This window comes from Crocodylus siamensis, chromosome 4 (genome assembly GCF_052110815.1).
Source record: "Crocodylus siamensis isolate JL-2025a chromosome 4, ASM5211081v1, whole genome shotgun sequence".
In the NCBI taxonomy this organism is placed as follows: Eukaryota; Metazoa; Chordata; order Crocodylia; family Crocodylidae; genus Crocodylus; species Crocodylus siamensis.
In genome coordinates, this window is record NC_143398.1 from 130,477,926 (window position 1) to 130,498,319 (window position 20,394).

Here is a 20,394-nt window from a genome sequence, read left to right on the forward strand (position 1 = left end):
GAATAAAATTTGATAGAGGTATGTCTGCCCTTCTAATAAGGTCAGTTGCAAACAGCATGTGCCAGTCATGTATTAGGGTCAACAAGAAAATGAATAGGCATACCCATTAAGTGTATATAATTGAAAAAGTTACACACTTAAAGTTCATTTTATTGAAATGTAGATCAGATAATCCTTAACTACTTGAATAAAGAGATTTAATTTGTGCCTTTCAAATCTCTGTAATTTTTTCATATATTTTTGCACATGTGAAATAGTTTACTGATCACTTTAAACTCAAACTGAACATGTTAAGTTTTTGTTAAAGTTGTCAGGCAGCTTGTTTCCTTTAGTGTAGTAAAGGAATTGGTTCCTGGGGTTTTTCATTCTGTTTTTTCTTTTTGTTTTTTCTCCACAACTAATGCAATAACTTTTCAAAGTAGTATTAAAATTGTGATTCTGACAACTTTATTCCCTATTTTTTAACTTAAAATTGCTTGCAACAACTTCTGAAAGAATATTCTTCATGAAGTAAGAATAATCTGAAAATGTTCTGTGCTTCTGTGTGATTGGGTTTTTTTCAAGTACTGACTGATTAAAGGATAGGTGGGAACCCATAAAACTATTGTGCAAGTTAAAAATGCTTTTAGCCCCAGTACAGCTACTCCTCACTTTAACTTTGTTTTGCTTAAAGTTGCATTTTTCAAGAACAACTACGACATCAAGCAAATCCGGTTATATCACAGTAGTTACCTACTAGCAGGCAGTGACCAAACAACATTATAACCGAACACTGTGCAACTTTAAAAGCGTATATTCTCTAGTAGATCAGCGACATAATAATGAAACACCGTTATTGATGTTAAGTGAGGAGTGCCTGTATTTAAAATTAATAACTTTGCGTTTTCATTAATATTTTGGAGCCTTATATTTTATTGTTACTAAAATTATAGTATGCATCTACTTATAGAGTGAAATTCATTTTAGTAGTTAGGTATAATACAAAACTTACATTTTAATAACTTTAGGGGAGTGCAGTATGAAACATGCCTCAGTTTAGATTCAGATCTCTCAAAATTTGACATAAATTAATAATGAAAATAGAAAAAGCTCTATTTAACTCACTTTTCTACAATTGGTGTGAACATGGACTAGACAGATAAACGTCTTTGGTGGTGTAACTTGACTCTGATTTAGAATTTCTCTAGGGGGAGGGACAGAATAAAGAATAAAGCTATCCTGGTGTAGGTGTTGTGTGTCTGGAGCTGTCCATGGTAGCCAGTTACTTTTAGGCATGTTGCTTGCACTATCGCCACTTAGTAGCGGAATGTTGTAAAGCAGAGGTTCTCAAACTGGTCTGCAGAAAGGTTGTGGAAAAGTCGCACTTGATTTATTTGTTCTGACAACAGAGATTAAGTGGTCTGTCAAGGCCCTCAGCAATTTTCAAGTGGTCTGTGGGGAAAAAAAAAAAGTTTGAGAACCACTGTTGTAAAGGATTGAGATCCTAGTTAAGAGACCTCATGAGGGGCTTAATTGAGCAAGAGTACAGATTATTTGATATTTAAATTTGGAATGAAAATAAATCTTCTTAATGCACTGCTTGTTTTGGAGGGCTCAAATGTTGCAGTTGTTTTGTTTTTTTTTCCTTTTATTTTATTTCATCTTATTTTTTTGGTAACAGGGTCTCCTACATCCAATGGTCCAACTGCTACTGGCTTGGTTGAGAAAAAGACTGCAAGTCCAAAAGCTAATGGTGGCAGTCAGCAGTCATCATCTGGTTACTCTCAGAGTAAAATGTGCAACTGTAGTCTTTATTATGAACATTTAACTGCACTAAACTGTTCTGTGCGTGACTGGATAGTAAAGCATGTGAACACAAATCCACTGTGTGATCTGACACCTATTTTTAGAGACTATGAGAAATATTTAGCAAACATTGAACAACAGTATGGAAGCAGTAGTGATAGCGGCTCTGAGACTGAAAATAACAAGACAACACCTGGAACTCAGTCTGTGCCTACATTTGGGACTTCAAAACTTCAGCAAGGATCAACATTTTTGTTTAACAGCAATAAAGCTGAGGATGCATCAGACAAGAAAATGGAATCTGTGTCAGAAAAGAACAGAGAACCAACACCAGGAGTTCCATCAAATGTCTCATTTAATTTTGGCAAGAAAGTTGACAGTTCTGTTTTGGGTTCCCTTGGTTCTGGAACGCTAAGTAGTTTTTCCTTCTCTCCTGGGAATTCCCGTCTATTTGGAAAAGATACAAGTCAGACAAAGTCTGTTACTCCACTTCCAACCAATGTATTGGAGGCTCAGACAGAAAGTGGTAGTAGTGATGATAAAGGTAAATTCTAATTTCTTATTCCTTTCAAAAAATTAAATTTTAAATTGTGAGCCTTGAATTATGAGCACATAACATGATGCTTCATTATTTGTTGTGGACTAAACAGGCCATTTATCACTGCCCATTTATTTTGCATTACTGAACATTTGCCCCACATGACCAAGAAATTCAAGTTTAGTGATATTGCTTATTAGCTCATCAATGACAGACTCTACTGATTAGACGTTTTAATTTTTTTTATTTATTTATGCACTGAATGTTTTCCCTTGATGAGTTATACTTTATTTGCATAGGAGACTGCTGAAATCTTAGCTTGACGTTCTGCCAAATTTGTAATTTGAGCATCATGATGACTTGTCATGTCATGCTATTGTGTGTGTTTGGGGGGAAAAGGGACAGCACATTTTTGTATTTTTTTTAAAGTAATATGGGAAATATGATCATTTTAAATATTATTGTTCAGTGTAATGATGAATATAAAAGATAGTAATGTAACTTATCTGTACTAGATATGTATGTAATTTAAGGTGTACTTGAAACTCTGGGTTGCAAACCCATGGTAATTGGTTCTTATATTTAAAACTAGTTAGTCCAGAGCTTCAAGTACAGCTTAAATTAGATAAGCATGCCTTAATACAGATAAATTTGCATTGTCAAGTATAAGGTAAGAATTACAATGTAGTGATAAATATAAATTTTAGCAATGATTATATACTTCTCACACTGGGTAGGGAGGAGGGGAGTGCTGTTACCAAAGCAACACTGAAAATCACAGTATCCTTAGTCCTCATTTTAGCCATGTAGATCTAATAAAAGGATCTTATTTTTATACCACTACAACGAGGCATAAAGATGCGATTTTTTTTTTTTTTGTGTGTGTGTGTATGCGTGTTCCTTTTTACAGCACTTATTTTAAAATGAGTGCAATACTAATTCAGTTGTTTATGAGAAACTCATGTTTTCTTTCAAGTCTGTTTCCTATTTTTCCTTGCTCTGCCTCACCTCAGAGGTTGTAGTTATAGTACTGCAGGAATTTAGACATGCTCACTACTTAACTCCCATTGACAATATTTTAATTCTGAAGTTGAATTTAGTAGTAAGAACTAGCTTTCCACATAAGCAGAGGTGGATATGATACTTATGTGAACCTTGTTCCTGGTTTTGAAACCCTTCCAGGGAAGCCTTTTTGAATTTCTCCCACACCTAACTGGAGTGGCAGGGAGGTGCCTGGAAATTCCAGTTTCTGTAGAATTGGGACTTATTCAGAAGGATAAGAGATTGTTTTGTGAGCCAGATGTAAACTGAAATGTTAGTCTTCCTGACCATACAGGCAGCTTCAGCTTCACTGCAGTTCTCAGTAATTTTGTCACAAAGCTGCAGCATAAAATTGATATAAGTCTGACCAGTTCCATTGCTGTTTGTCACGAGCATTTAAGGAACTGTAGAGTTTTGAAAAATCAGTTTTTCTCTTGGTACTGCTTATTGTATTCTGAGTTAGGTGTAGCTCCTAGATAAAAATCCTAGTGAGTGGAGGGTTGGGGAAAGACCAATCTCGTAACTTGTCATCATTTTAGTGTAGATTATTTACATAGTTAGGTATCTAATAAACTCAGGAGAGAACCTGCCCCAAACTCCCATTGCTTCTCTACCCAAAAACATCTGAGCTTTAAAAAAAGGAAGAAAGAAAAAATCTACAATTTTAGAACTTGAACTGGCAAAACATCAATGAAAATAACAATATGGGCTGGAGTGATTAACAGAACACTATTTTTACTATCCAAGAAATATCCTTGTAGCTGCCAAAATTGAGTTCATTTACATTTTTTGGCAATGTGTGTGGACTGTATCTGGGCACTTTATATAAAGATTATATTTAAGAAAAGCACTTTCTTCAGCATCATACTACTTATGAAGTGGTATATGAAAAATATAATTAATCCGTGGAATGTTGTGATAAACTGGGGTGGTTTATATACTTGGAGCACCATTTGGCTCCACTTCTTTCCACTGTTTTGTTGCTCACCCACTGAGAACAAATTATTGTTTATTTTCCATGGGCTAACTTTTTAAACAGTTACTTATAGGTAGCTGGGGGACTAGATAGGGCGGATTTGATTTAAATCAAATAGATTTAAATTGCTGGTCTGGAAACCTTGACTTAATCGTTTTCTACAAAAAGTGCATTCTTGTTTGATATACCTTTAATACATATTATTCAAAACTTGGAGATAGATGTAGGTTTCATTTTTAGAAGGTACACACTATACATTTTAAAGCAGTGATTTATTTTGATATTTTTTCAAATTAATTTTGCAGCTACATCAGAAAACTGAATTATGATTTTCTTATTTTATTTACCAAAACTAATTAGAGTAGATACTTGTGAAGTCATTGGGAGGTGAACTATCTCTAATTCCCTAGATTAATCATGGATATTTGGGGGATATTTTGGCCATGCTGTACTAGGAAGAAAATAACTGTCACTAGAAACAACAGACATTTAGACTTTTTATTTTTTTTTTTTTAACTAAAACAACAAGCATATGTTTTCTGAATATTTTTTATTTAACAGCAAACATGTATAATTATTTTAACGAAACATAAATATGTATTTTGGATATTTTTTACTATTTTAGTTATAAATGTGAAATAATTTTTGTTCAAAATGTAAGTAAGTTTCTTATGTTGACCTGGCTGAAATAAATTTGAAGTACTGGGTTATGCAGCAAACTCAGTCTTTACCTTACTCTTCCTGTTTGTTTATAGACTAGATAAGAAAGACAAGCTTTCCTGTGTTTTCAGTTCCCAAGCGATTTCTTAATTTAGAATGAATTAGTCCAAAGGAAGAAAATATTTTTTCTATACCTACAGAAGAAGCTATTGCTGTTAAAAGCTGGATTATCACTTCAATTTTCTCTGGTAGAGCTAGGTCTTAAGTGACTTCTACTGATTCACTGGTGTGACTTTCTTTAAACCCTCAACAGCAAACGTTATATTTCTTGAATGGTTCACCTGTAGCCCTGAAATTTATTATAGTTGGTATTATGGAGGGGTGATTGATGGATGCCCATGTTAGCCAACTCCTCTTCAGCAGTTAAGGATTGACCCTGGTACCGAGTATTGAGAATATTAACAAGAAAATGAGCTGGAGGTGGTGCTTGATCCAGCTGGTTCTCTCCTGAGAAGGAGCAACAGAGTTAAATTACAGGCATTAAAAAAAGTATTCCTTCTGATTAGGCAACTAGGCCTTGCATTTCTTTGTTGCACTGTGTGCATTTTGCACGTATGCCTGCTTTACTCACAGGTAGAGAAACTTGATTAAAATATTCCCAAACAGGGTCTCTTTTCCAGCCTGGCAAGCCTGCTGTCATGATAAATTTTCCTTTCTACCATACCATTCCCACACTAGATCTCAAATCAGTGGAGAGACTATACTCAGAAACTTAGCCCTCAAGACTTCTGGAATCTTCTGCTCAATGTTTCGCTTTGTTTCTACTGTCCCTGTCTCCTTGCATTCATCTCCAGACTCTTCCTCCTTGCTCAGATCTACTCCACCCCCAGCAATCCTCTGTTCATAGACTTGTAGATTCATAGATGATAGGGTTGGAAGGGACCTCAAAGATCATCAAGTCCAGCCCCCTGCCCCAGATAATACAGTTTAAAAAAAAATTTTTTTTTAGTAGTTGAATTTTATCTACCCTGGGACTACACCACCCATAGCCTAGGTTCACTAGACAAAATACTCTCTCTGTCATGGCATCTCATAATTACCTAACCATATGTACTCTCTTGTATTCTTCTATTCAATTCTTGGAATATATATTAGGCAAATAACTTCCTGCCTCCAAAGTTCTGACAGGCCATGTATTGTTCTGGATTTACAGTTATATATATATTCATTGTATGTGTATATATATATTTGTATGTGTATATATGTATAGACCAGGCAGTCCTCGGAATTATGACACAATTGGTTCCTGGAAACCATGCCTTAAGTCGAAATATAACTTGGAACCAATTTTCTCATAAGAAACAATGTTATAAATGGGGGATTGGTTGCTGAACCAAGATCCGATACCCTATTTTCACCAAAAATACCCCAGAATTTTGTACTCGATCAATTATAGATGAGTGATATAGCTACATTAAAGTATTTATATTGTAAATAGCAATCGTATTGACTTGGAAGGACTTCAAGAAGTCCAGCAAAGTCACCTCAAAGAAGGGCTCTTGGCTGGAGTTTTCTCAGGAATGTTGGCTGCAGGTTTTTCTGGAGTCTTGTCTGCTTTCTTGAAGAAAGTGTCCAAATAAGTTTGGACAGAAGATCTCCAGGGAGATGAGCAACGCAGCGAACTTGTTCGCTGGCGTGGTGTCATATCAGATCAAGCGTTATAAAGTGGTAACTGACATCATAAAGTTGAAACAAGTTATCAGTTTATAAATGTTGTAAGTGTGAAATGTAACTCGAAATGTTGCAAGTTGAGGACTGCCTGTATATAGTTCAAACCTATACAATGCTAATCCAGTATCCTTAGCAATCAATTATTTGAGAGAGATTCTTTCTTGCTCTATTCAAGAGTAAAAAAAATATCAATCTCTAACACTTTCCATCTAATATTCTCTTGTGCAATGGTTTTCAACCTGTGGTCTGTGGACTCCTGGGGATCGCAGACTGTCTGAGGGGTCCACAGAAGAAGACTATGATCAATCGAAAATGTGTGGATACCCATACTTACAGTTCATTTGAAACTTTTCAGGGGTCTGCAAATGAAGAAAAATGGTTGAAAACCATTGCTCTAATGCAAAGGAATATAACAATAGCATTAGAAAAATACCAAATACTGTGTCAATCTAATTTGGAAAAATATCTGTGTATATATAAAACACAGTGAGCACTCAAATGGATCTTTCATGAGAGGTGTTTGTGACTGTTAAATATTTATTTAAGGAGGAGATGAGGATGAGGAGGAGCCACCCAAAGTAGTTGTCAATGAAATAAAGGAAGATGATGCTTTCTACTCTAAGAAGTAAGTGATCACTTTTTAATGTTTAATTTTAGCATGTTGCTTATTTTCTGTGTTGTCCTAAATTGAGAAATCTAAATAGAAATTTGCAGATGTTTATGCTCTATTTTCAACAACCTCACCTTCTTTGAGGTACTGAACTTATACAAGCCAAAATTGAACAATGGAGACCAATACTTCTCCATCAGATTTTTGGGATTTTCCTGCAAGATTACTTTTGCAATTTTGCACATCTTGCCCAGGAGCACCAGCTTCAGTTTAAGCCAGTGTGTTTACTCCTGTTTCATTGAAATAGTTTGCAATGCGTAAAATATTTTTCATTTAACTTTAGCTTTTCATTGTTAATATTGAAGCAGTATTGTTTTGACATGATACTGCTCTTAAACTAAAACCATTAAAAGCACAGCTGTAGTATTTGAGGCTCCAAAGGGTATAGACAGGCATTCTGTTGCCATCCTAAGAATTTCCAGTAAATTTGCAGCATTAGAAAGAAGATCTCTATATACTCCAGCTCCCTGGTTGGAGTGCACAAAGTTGCTTCAAAGGTGCACTCTGCAGCCACACTTCTTGCTGCTTATGCCAGAGGCAGGGGACAGCTACATGGTCAGCTGAGCCATTTGCAAGGGGACAGCAGTGCTGGGTGTCCTGACCACCTATCCAGCAGCAAGCTGTCAGGAGGGGCCATTGGAGGGAGGTGGTAGAGAGCAAGGTACTGGAATACTGGGGACCCAAGAGACTCCTAGTGTACTATGTGTAACTGTACAGCTATTACCTATGGTGCTATAACTCTCTAGAGAAATTGCTCTTTGAAAGATACAGTACTTCACAGAACAACTGCTTTTATTCCACAAAAAACACCTCAATACATGTGTACTTGCAATTTGAGACAGGAAAAAGCGTATTTCTCAACACAGATGTAATTGCTGTTCATGGCAAGACTTCCCACCCTCCACCCCTTCTGTGCAAGCTCAGTTTCAAACACCTGAATTGTCCTGTAAAAGTAAATGGTGTGTGGGTGATGTTATGTATCTGTTTACCTTTTGCAAAATTGGGCTTCCATCTTTCAGTATTTTTGAAGAAAGGTGCTCAAAGTATACCTGATCTATTTCAGCATAACTTTCAACATAGCAGGTAAAAATTTGGAAGTTAAGAGGTTTTGACTTTAACAAGCTCAAATCTCCTCTTTTGAACAGTGCTCTGATGTTGCTTCTTAAGTTTTGATTTTATCATGCGAGACTGACTCCCCGTTTTCTAGCACATTCCTATGGAATGGCTGGGATGACCGTATTTACTTGCATACTAGCGCACCTCCTCCTTCCTTCCCAATCTGCGCCCCCCCGCATGTGTTAAGTAGGGAAGCTGAGTAACTGTGAAGGATGGAAGCACCCTACTTTGATTCCTTCTCCAGTGTAGCAGCTGTTGCATTACTGTTCAGATGGTGAAGGTAGTGAGTTGACTTAATAGCTCATTCTGCTTCACTCCAGAGGTGTTAACCTCTCTCTGTCAAAATTATAGTCTTGATGTTCTAATCAAACTAGCCCTTTTTTAGGGGCAGTTTTGCTTTCTGTTAGCTGCTTCTGGTCTCTCTTCTCTTTTACAGCTTTGGAGACTATTTAGCTCTTTTTCAGAATCATAAATCCATGCAAGGAGACCAGTCTTGTGGAGCAGCTAGGTTGTAGCTTTATTTAGGAAGGAAGGGAAATGAGTCAACTGAAGATTAGGCTCTGTTCCTGCTCTGTGCAGCCATAACTCTTAAAAATCTTTTCTCTTCATTCTGCCTTTCCAAGACAAGGTGCATATTCTGTTCTGGGGTATACAGTACTGTATTTTCTCATGTACTGCGTATTTACATTTGAATACTTTTTCTTAACTTAATTGTCTTGCCCTCTTATGCACTATAGGTGTGATGTCCTTGCATGTAAATATTGTGTACTGTATATGTGGTTTAAGTGTTGAAAAGAATGAGGGTAGTCAACTTCCATAGCTTGGTTTCAGTTTGTTTCAGAAATTTTGCAAAGTTGGCCTTGGAGCCTAATCAATAATATTTTCACAGAAATAATGATACAAATGGTCCCCCCCCCCCCCCCCGGTTTAGGGTTGTCAGGCATGGGTAGTTGAAATAAAAACCTAAATGTATTTTATGAGAGAAGATTTAGGAGACAGGATATGTAGGGGGGTTTGTTATAAAGTGTAGGATGTTAAATGCTTACGGCTTAAATAGAGAAGTGCATTGTGTACTTGGGGAAGTTCTTAAAATATTTTTACATGTCTAATAATATTGTGTGTGACCTCTTTTGCATAGGTGTAAACTGTTCTACAAAAAAAATAATGAATTTAAAGAAAAGGGCATAGGAACACTGCACTTGAAGCCTGCAGGAAACGAGAAAACTCAGCTGTTAGTGCGAGCAGATACCAATTTAGGTATGTAATTTCCTTCTGAGTCTGGCTCATCAATTTAAACTTCACTGAAGAGCATTGTGACTTTTGTGATGGGTCCTGTGCTGTCAGTCACTGGCAGCTCTCATGAACTAATAGTATTTCTTGCATGTTTGTAAACACCAAAGACAAGTAGTGCAGTTTTAATGTGTGATCTTAACAGTTCTGTATATTATGGCATTCAGTGGAATTTTGGCAAGTGCTTTCCACTCCAGGCTTCTGGTTATTTTAGTATAAATCTGGCATATAGCCTTGAAGACATGCCAAATATTGTTGCAGACAAAATGTAAGGTTACAAAACTCTGAATGTCAGCTTACATCCGGTAAGCCTTTCTGTTTATGCACTTTTTTGATTACATCTTAAAGGTAGGTGAATGTAGTCAACTGATAAAGGAATTGAAGGGGTAGCTAGCTTTGGAAAATTCTAAAGATTCAATGTTGAAACAGAATACGATACTCAGTCTAAAACGATTTAAATAAATAGTTTTCAAGCATCTTTCATTTGTGGACCCATAAAATACTTTGAATGGAGATGTGGATCCCTTTGAATTATAAGTGAGTATTCGTGTACTTTTGATTAATCATAGTTATCTTTCATGGACCCTTTAGACAGACCCCCACAAGTTGAAAACCACTGATTTAGAGCAATAAACACAAATTAGATGCTTCATGTAAGAGCCAGTAATGCACATAAACATTGTAGTGTGCGAATTTAGCTTCCATAAATGACAGAATAAAGGATTTATTCCTTTGGGTATAGCAATGGGATGTTATACTAAAGGTCACTTCCATTGCAGCCTTCAGTACTTACAGTATGTGAAGATTGAGTTGGTTTGGTGATTGTACAAGCAACATTCACTCTTATTAGAGGTGCACTGATTTTAAGGAAAATTGACAGCATCAGCAATCAGCTTTTTGGGCTGATGTGGCTGATATATGCCCCAGGCCTGCGTGCATCCGCAGCGCAGCACGCAGGAAGCCAGGAGCACATCCTGGCAGCCTGGAGAGCAGCCAGGTCCAGCTGGTAAGTCTGTTGTCAGGGAAGGGATGGGGGGGGGCAGGTACTGCATCGCTGAGGCAGGGAGCTGGATGGAGCTACAGCTCATCCAGGGGGCATGGGGAGGGGGTGGCAGCTCGCATCACTGCACACACCCTGAAAGGGCATGGTGGGGCATGTCCCTGAATCTGTGCATGGGGCATGGGTAAGATGCTGCTGTGGGCTGGGACCGGAGGGCAGTGCCAGTGGGGGCTAGGCTGGAGCTGTGCTCAGGGCAGGCAGTAGTACTGGGAGTGGAGGTGGGGGGATTACAGCAAATTTTGGGGTGGCTGCAGTCCCACTGCTGCCATAGCTTACTCCCACTGCTGCCACTGCCCACTCCAAGTGCAGCCCAGTCCAGCCCAGCCCCCTGCTGGGAAGACCCTAGCACCGCCTTTGCCCCACATGCTGATCCAGGGGCGCACAGCCCCCCTGCTCTCCTGTGATGCATGCAGCCACGGGAGCCACCACTGCCTCCCCGCACAAGCCATTGCTTTGTCTTGCTTCCCACCCTTGCCTGGCTGCATGTTGGCAATTGGATCTGTATTAGTACATATGGCACATTAAAAATCAGCCGCTGGTATCAGCCCCAAAAATCTCTATTGGTGAACCCCTAGCTCTTATAGAAGGTAGTGCACATTAGATTGAAACTTTATTATATTGGTGCTGTGGTGTGTTTGTGTGTCCATACTTCAGAATGTTAGAAGAAAATTGTCCTGGCAGTTCTGAACAAATGTGTTTGAAGTTTCCTGCAGTTCCTTAGGATCCATCTCCAAAATAGTTACTTAATGCAGCTTTTTCATATGACTTTTTGTTTTTGTTTTTTTTAAATGGCTTCCCATGAGCAGATGCATTAGAAAGTCTCTTCTCTTTTTCAGATTTTTTTTTTTTTTTTTTGGCATTAGTTTTCTGGCATGACTGCAAATTCAGTTTTTCACCTATATTGACACTTGCTAAGTTTGCCCACAAAGTGCTCTAATCCAAATGATGCACACTTTTTAAAATAGTCTTCACAGTGTCCTAAATTTCATTGTGTTGAAAAACTAATCTGAAAGGGAAGATGAAGATTGAATTGCCCTTAAATATTGCTGCTGTGTTCTGAATTATTTACCACGCTTTTGAAAACATTGTCCTCTGTTCATACATATTGCTGTTTGTCTGTTTTTATTTACAAATACTCTAGCAGTAAATATGACCCTTAAAAATTATTCACTTATGCATATTATAAACCACGCTCTGGGAATACATTAGTGAGTTACTGAATCAACCATCTTATCACAAAGACGCATCATGTTCTATAACAGCTTATCCAATTCTAAAGTAAAATGCTAATTCTTTGGTGCTCACAAGACCATGCTTGACATCTCAAATCATTTTATTTATGTCTGTGAGCTTGGATTTCAGTTTGTAATTCTTATTCAGCAGGAATTTAAATGTGGGACATTTTACCCACTTCAATTGCAAAATAATTTACTCTGATAAATAACCTGACTCTCTTGACTATAACATGCTGCTTTTACCACTTCCTCTAATTTTGGTATCCTGTCATTTGCTAGTACTACATATAGCTCCCTACAGCCACAAATCATAAAAGGATTTAGCATAGGCCCTTTTGTTAAAGGGTAAAGCAGCATATTCCAGTATCTACTGGTAGAAAGACAAAGGTGCAAGGCCTCAACTTGCCTATACCTTTAGTTGGTCAGTGCTGCTATTTAGAGATGCATACTCAAATTGAAGATGTTTTGGGTTAATGCTGCTTTTGCATATATCTATTCTACCTTTCCCTGCCCTGTGCTCCCTGTCTAATCTTTTGCTGTGCTTTCTGCTTCTGGTCCTATGTGCTGCTATGCTGCCCATGCCACTTGTGCCACATACTAGAGGTTGGCTACCCCTGCTTTACACTATTGGAGTTATCCCCAGCAGTATTTCTGAATTGCACCTGTACCTCTACCACTTTTTGCACAGAGCTGTTCTGCAAAATTTCTCTAATCATAACAATTTGCTGATACTTCACAATTTTATTGGAAAAGCAGAGCAGCACAGCCACAGTCTCCTACAGGTGTGGGGAATAATGTGGAAAAAATTATTACTACTTCAGTCCACATTTTAGCTAAAATCCCTGCTTTGTAAGTTTACCAATATCATGTTAACTTTTTTTTTCTTAAAACTTGTTATTTTAACCTAATAGTGTTGTTGGTTTTTTGTTTGTTTTTTTGCCCCACAAATGCAGGCAACATACTCTTGAATGTTTTGATTCCACCCAAGATGCCATGCACAAGAACAGGAAAAAACAACGTTCTTATTGTCTGTGTTCCCAATCCACCAATTGATGAGAAGAACCCCACTGTCCCCATCACTATCTTAATAAGAGTGAAAACAAGTGAAGATGCAGATGAGTTGCACAAAATCTTACTGGAGAAAAAGGAGGCTTAAAAGTGTTATGGTCAAGTGATCTGAAGAATTTTTGCCAAACTGCTGCTGTTCTTTTTTTTTTCCCTCAACTTTGTTAGAATACTTAATTTTCTACTCTGACATTCTAAGAACTATCATAGGAATTCTGGAAGGTTTTGTGGGGAAAGCTAAAATGGCTAAATAAACATTTTAATAGAACACGTGTCAATCTGTCCTCCCTCCCTTTTGAAATACCTAAATGCATGAACTTTATCTGAACAAAATGTACGTGCTTAAATTAGAGTGGTTTTTTTGTAACACTGAGCAAAAGTGACTGCTGAATGGACTACAATCAGGAAAAGTGTGGTACCAGACATTTCTTGTAGATAGATTTTACAGTGCAATGCAGTAACCTCCTGTTCTTGAAAAGGGAGGAGGTTAATTAAACTCATGAAACTCTATTTCTAGCCTGAATAGAATTTTTTTTAATGTAAAATTGGTGTCAACTTTTCTGGTAAGAAGTCTAAACTTTCAAACTCTTAACTGAAATCATATCTGACTAGCAAAGCTACTGTAGGTTACAGTCCTTAAATTTGGAAGGACAACTGTTCCTAACATTTGGAGACTTCATTTTTCATTCTTAGAAGAAAATGATTTGATTGCTCTCATTATTCCTGTTCATTGACTGTAGCATTACTGGGAAGAATTGTCAGTTTTGTTGTGCTTTGCTAGGGTGTAGTAGTGTCAGCCGGAAACTGGAACAGTGCATTCATTCAAACCACAACTGGCACTACCTGTTGACGGATCTTAAAGATTAAGAATAGTCTCTCTTTCTTTAGGTTTGCTTACCTACTCTGCAGTTCATGTTTCCAATGCATTCTGGGGGAGTTGTATTTCAATTTCCCAGACTGTACCTGGTCTTTTGATAAGTCTTGGCGATTTTAGGATGTCATCTTTTATCAAACTGAATTTTGATATCCATTGACACTTTTCTTTCTTGTAAAAGTCTCTGAATGTGGCCAGGAGCCTGTCTGTTAAACTTGAGTTTTAACACTAATACATAGCTGAGTCTTCCCAAATGTAATATAGCAGCAATACACCATGTGCTTATATCCAATATTGATAAGTACTGTAGAGATTAGTTGTAATTTTATAGCTCTTGGGACACTAATTGTCCTGGGCTTGCAGGAAGAGCAAGGTGTGAAGGATGTGGCTTATACAGGCTAGAATTTTTTTAATTCGAATTTCAGTGGGGAAATATTGGATCTAAATAGAATCAGAGCTGGCAGGGATCAAAAAGATAATTTTGTCTAATTTCCTGCATAGATGCAGGATATGCTGTTCCTAAAAAGATTAGTAGTGCAAGTTATGGCTTTTTTTCTTCACTCATTTCCATCTGTTTGTGAATGGCTGCTGCCATCAATCTTGCATCATTTCAAACCTAGTCCCAGGTCATTGCGACTCTAAAAGGGCTGGGAGGAAAATATTTTTTTTCTTTTTTCTATTCCTTTGATGTCCCAGATATTAGGAGCCCAAGTCCAAAATCTGTTTTATGGGATGCCTTGCCACTAAGTCTGCTTCCATTTCTGATTTATTGGGGAACCCAGTAAGCTTTTGAACATTTGCCAGGTTGTGGCAGTTTAAACCATACTCCTGTGCACTATCCAACTGTGTCCTGCTATGGGAGTGGAGGGCAAACACCACCACCATTTTGTCCATTGTGCTATGAAAAGTGTCTACTACAAGGGTTGGCAACCTTTCACTAACACTGGGCTGAATCAACACAGCTTGGTCCTAAAGCCAGCTTGAGGCAGCAGTTAATGTATTGTGCCACTAGATGGTGCATTTCTTCAGGGCAGGTGGTTAACAATTTTTTAGGCTGTGGGCTAGGATGACCCTGGCCAGGTCAGGTGCAAAGGCAGATACTAAGACCCAGTTTCTGCTGCTTCTCCCCCACCAAAACCAAATGCTGCTGGAGCTGCACATGTCTGCAAGATGCTTTAAATAGCTCTGCAGGCTGGATCTAGCCTATAGGCCACAGGCTGTTGGCCCCTGGTTTAGGGGTTATGTTTACATTTGCTATCCTAGTATACTTGGCAGGCCAAAAAACTCTTCACATGCTGGATCTAGCGCACAAACTAGGTTAACCCTTGATCTAACACAACGTCCTGACTTATTCTGGTTTCATGGGTGGGAGGATTATAGCTCCTTCTCTAAAAACGAGGAGTCTGCCTCATAGGACAAGAGAAGTTATATCCTCCAATTTGCCTACAGCTCAAGTAGAAGAGCACAGACAGAGGGGGAACTCTAAAAGGAGCTGCAGTCAGCCTCCCTCCCTTACCACTGGACCAGACAAAGCCTCCTGCCCTTTGCTTGCTTTAAAAAGCAGCTTCTGAAGTGTAAAAGCATTTAATGTGTCCAACTGGAAGGAAGCTTATACCAATTTTAATGTAAGTTGGTGCCTTTTCTGCAGTTGGTTAGGTATCTTAGCACTAAACGTATGTATGGTTAGCTCCCTCAAGCTTTTTTGTTTGTTTTGTTTTGTTTTGTTTTTTTAAATCTTTCCTGCCCCCTTGAAGTTTTGCTGGTACCTGGATTTGAATAACTTAATGGTTTTGCTTGTTAATTTTGTGTGAATGAGAATCAGAATCTTGTGTAAGTTGTTACAGGCTCAGGTTGAATGGCTAAGGGCTCAAATAATTTTGCTTTTGTTGTTAGAATATGTCTTAATTAAAAATAAATCTCAGTGAAAAAAGTTGTTCTTTAGGCTGCAAATCACTGGATTTGAAAGGGAATACTATCCTTTTGTGATGAGCAGACTTGTTATGCACCTCAGACTTTAAGAGCAATTATGTATTGGACTGTTACAGGTGTATCTGCCTGGTATTTGTTTACTTTCTAAAGTGCAAGTAAATGTAGTAACAATCTGCTCTTCAGCAGTTGAGATATGGACCAATTAACAGAATGATGATTTATTAAGGGAGGCAAATTAAACTTTCCACATGGCCTTTGCACAACTATCCTCACTAATTTGCCTCTGAAATTAGGCAAATTTGGGATTTTTGCACATGAACACTGGCTTGCTTTTTGAAGTTGGGCAAACTGAATAAAATGGTTAATGACATGATGATGTATGCATGTGGTTGCAAAACTTGTTTTTTAAGATGTGATTGTATGTTTACCAGTGTGGGTGAAGGGTACAAAAAAAACATGCTGGAAACTTTGTACCCTACAATGCCCATTGTAGCAAATACTCGTTTTTCTATTGTACTATGGCAAAGAGTGATTGAAGAAAGTGGTGCACTGTGGTCTCTAGTCATGCATGTATTTGTCTAAGTAGTATAGAAAACCCCAATGAGAGAGAAGAAAAGATTTTACTCATTTTGACGCACGAGTGTTTTATATAAAAAAATCTCCCTCAAAAGTAAAGTGTATGCATAAATGTAAATTATGAAAACCATTTTTTTTTAAATTTCCTAACCTTCCAGTTTTGTTTTAAAAACAACTAAAACCACAAAAGTAACTAAGATTCCCAGTTGTAACTGTTATAAAATATATATGTCAAGTCCATACAATTTATATTGATTCTTTAAATATTAAAATTGTCAGTTGGGGGGAAGGTAAGCTTTTTTCCCCTTGGAGTGAGAATTTTTGTCTCCATACTTAGAAATGAATTTCTCAAAGTGTTGTAGTCCATAGGACTTTCTGAGGAAGAAGCCTTAAGTAGTAGTTTCTAGAATTGATTCACAGGTTAATAGCTTCCTGGCTCTGAGTTGTTCTACAATATAAAGTAGAAATTTTTAATTCTAAAATTAAGTAAAAGAAAATATATTAATAAATGACCATATACTTGATTCCAGAATGTCAAAATGATTTTACACTGAAGCAATGTTTCAGTCCAAATCAGAATTAAATCACTCTTTCATGTGCTGGTTAGGACTTCAAAATATTGCTATCAAATTTTAATGTAATGGCATTAAATACCTGCTGTCTATTTGTGCACAAGAAACTTCCTCCAAATTTGAGATATGAACTAGAAGTTTTACTTCTATAACTGTGCGTAGTCTGAATAGGTTTTGGAATCTCTGGACTTGGCTTATTCTTGCTGTTGCTCTACGCTTCCCCTCCTCTCCCCCCCCCCATGAAAATACCCTTTTATTTAGTAAAACAATAACATTTGGTTTAATTTATTAAATAATAGCATCCTACTCCAAAACAGATAATTTTAGCATAAATAAGAGGGTTGAGTCAAGGAGGTTACCTCTGCCCCATAGTCTGTGATGGAGATTTAAATTTATAGTAGAAACTATATGAATTACAATGTGCATTAAACTTCTTAAAAGTGTCTCAAACTTTATTTTTGCCTTAAGTTACTTCATTTGTAATTTTTGTAGCTACTACTTGTGAGGAAAAACTTTAAGATCAAACCAAACTTCAAATGGCATGAACTAATGTGAGTTCAGTCAATTAAACTACTGAGCAAATTAATAAATGTGACCATTCATTGTTATTTCTATCAAAGTAAACTTCAAATACTCTGAATTCTGTCTTTAGGAAATGTAGCTTATTTGATTTTTTTTTTTTTTTTTTAAACATGCCTTGTAACTTAAATGTTTTTGGTAGTTCCAAATATATTGTAAGAAAGTGTACAGAATCCGTGGAAAATGTGAATAAATGTATGGGAGATGCAATAATATTGTATGCTTGGACTTTATGCACAGTTTCTTGATTTTGACTAGAGTGGTGCATTAGGTTGACGGCAAGACTGACTTCTGGAAAGCCAAACTCAGCTCTCAGATAAAAAGGGATTATTTTGAATAACTTTGGGGAATCTTGCCTATCTGCAGCAAGTATAAATTTTTTTTTAATACAGAACAAAGTTGGGTGGAATTTTCCATTGTCACTTCACTCAAAAGCCAGGAGCATGGCATTTGTAGTTGTAAACCCAGATTTAGTAAGGCAGGGGCCTTTTTTCTTTACTGATTTAAATAATAAACTGTTTTTAGAAGTAGTAGTGTATTTTTTTTAAAGGAAACATGAGTGCAGTCAAGATATGTGGAAGTGTTCTGTTGTTCTTGTTCTGGTTGTCCAATTCAAAACTATTTTTCCCCTCCTTTTTTTCTTTGAGAGTTCACAATATTCTTTTCAAAAATGCATTTAGTTTCTTTGCAACCTTCAGCAGCACTCACATCTCCAAACAGGGTATCTTAGTGTTTTTCTAGCAAAAGACAGAGCAAATCTACAGCCCCTCTCTTGACTGCTTCTCATCTCAAGATGGAATTCCTTGTTTTAGAAAACCATGGGAAACTTAATCCTTTAATTTTTAGTTTTACAAGTTAGGTCAGAACTTTTTTTCCCCTGCTTCTAACAATTTATTAGTTTCTCCTTCAAAGTATCCCTTACAGCTAAAATAGCTACTTCAAGGTCTAGATCAAATGTTCCCACTGTGAGATTATGACTGAACTGTAAAGCTTCATGCATCAAGGCAAGCATGAGAGGTCCAGAGAATGGTGAAAATAACTGCCAAAGAGCATTTTAAATTCCAGGAAAATGCTGTCAAGTAGTTCTCCAACTTCAAACCTGAAAAACTGGTGCAAGGCTACCTCAGTACCCAGAACAAATCAGCTGATCTGGCCCTCAATCTGATAGCACAACTAAGTTTTCTACCCTTAGAGACCTCCAGTGTTAAAATTTAAGACTAGAAAAAACTGTCCAAAAAGTAGGAGGAGCTTGAAGAATAAATTCTTCAACAGCTCAGATGGGACGCATACATTTACTGAGGCTACATTTGTAAATGTAGACCCAAGTAAATTTCCTCAGGAAGCTCCCAGGAATCACAGTGCAACATCAAAATGTCAGATGAAAGAACTGACTTGGGACTGCAGAAGTCATCTATCTTTTCCTGGAGTCTGGCTCCATCAGTCACTGCTTTGACAGCATCAGTGCTTTGTCTGAGTTCCAACATTCTTTCCCTTGGTTCTGACCACTACTAGCTAGAGCACTGAGGTGCTTTGTACAGCAGGTAGGTGAATTGGCACTTCATCTCACTAACAACAAGACTAGCACTGAGCTGCTGTGCTGTTCTCTTGCTACCTCCCCTAGATACAGTGTGCTCACCCATGAGCCTCTGAAGGTATCCTGTATTTAGAATTCACCCACTCTTGCAGTCCTGAAGTTTGTTCTGGAAAAGCACAGTATACCTAGTCGGGAGGGAGATATCCCAGTATCTAGGGATATCCCAGATGTAAAGAAATCCATCCTTTGGGCCATGTTTTCCTGCTCCCTTGGCTTCAGGGGCATTTTCCTTCAATTAGTTGTGACTTTCTAGACCAATGTCTCCTTATCAACTATCCTCAAAAGCTGCAGTAAAAAAAGTCCAGACTCAGGTCTTTTCCATCTCATGGCTGTATGGTTCTTGACTAAGAATATATGTATTTTTAAATTGTGTGAAACTTCCAACAGCAGGAAAAATCCAAAACCTGTCTGTTGCAATATAAAGCCTCACATAAAACAACAGTTCCTGTTGTTCTTGGTTCCTTTCTGGAATGAAACAAGTAAACTGTCCTGAAGTTTAGCATGGGTATGTCTAATAACCACCTCAACTTGGTACATCCATACTGGACAAACTGTAATCTTAATCTACTATGCTTAGGTTCTTGAAAGGCCTGAACAATACAAAATCTGATCCTGCTGTAAGATCATAGTGTAGTTCTTTGCAACCTTCTAGGTCTGCCATTTGAATTGATAGCACATGTTCGTCTACATGTGTCAGTAAAAATGCTGCTTCTGATTTATATAATTTGCAAGAGCTGGAGAGATTCAGGAGCTACGTGGACCCTGTTTTACAGACATACCTCCTCCCAGCAGTCATCTTGAAGCTTCATTTAAATTAACACTTCACCTTCTGATAGTTTACCCAATGCTGCCTCTTTTCAGGGTAGCCATCACTTGGAAATGAGAACAACAAAAAGCCTCTGGCTTTTTCTGGTCACAGAAAAGAAGATTAAAGGCATCGTGATTTCCAGTTAAAGCCTTTCCAAACAGATTTCTTACTGTAGATAGTAAAATAGCCAAGGTGGATTCTCCTACAATGAAGAGGGTACACTTTACCAAAGGTCAGATAACACCACTGAATCTTGTCCAACTTAATTATTCTGCATTTGTTTAAAAAATATCTA

At 37.5% G+C, this 20,394-nt stretch overlaps 1 protein-coding gene across 5 annotated transcripts in view; it reads left to right on the top strand.

Moving 5' to 3' along the window:
* The window catches only part of NUP50 (nucleoporin 50), a 29,404-nt gene extending 13,930 nt beyond the window's left edge, over positions 1-15,474 (top strand). For all 5 annotated transcript variants that reach the window (XM_090043790.1, XM_090043791.1, XM_090043793.1 and 2 more), the window contains 4 exons: positions 1,661-2,329; positions 7,278-7,356; positions 9,656-9,774; positions 13,056-15,474. In XM_090043790.1, coding sequence (XP_089899916.1) covers positions 1,661-2,329; positions 7,278-7,356; positions 9,656-9,774; positions 13,056-13,258 — 1,070 coding nt within the window. In that variant the 3' untranslated portion in view covers positions 13,259-15,474. The remainder of the gene's footprint in view (positions 1-1,660; positions 2,330-7,277; positions 7,357-9,655; positions 9,775-13,055) is intronic.
* Positions 15,475-20,394: the final 4,920 nt, after the last annotated feature.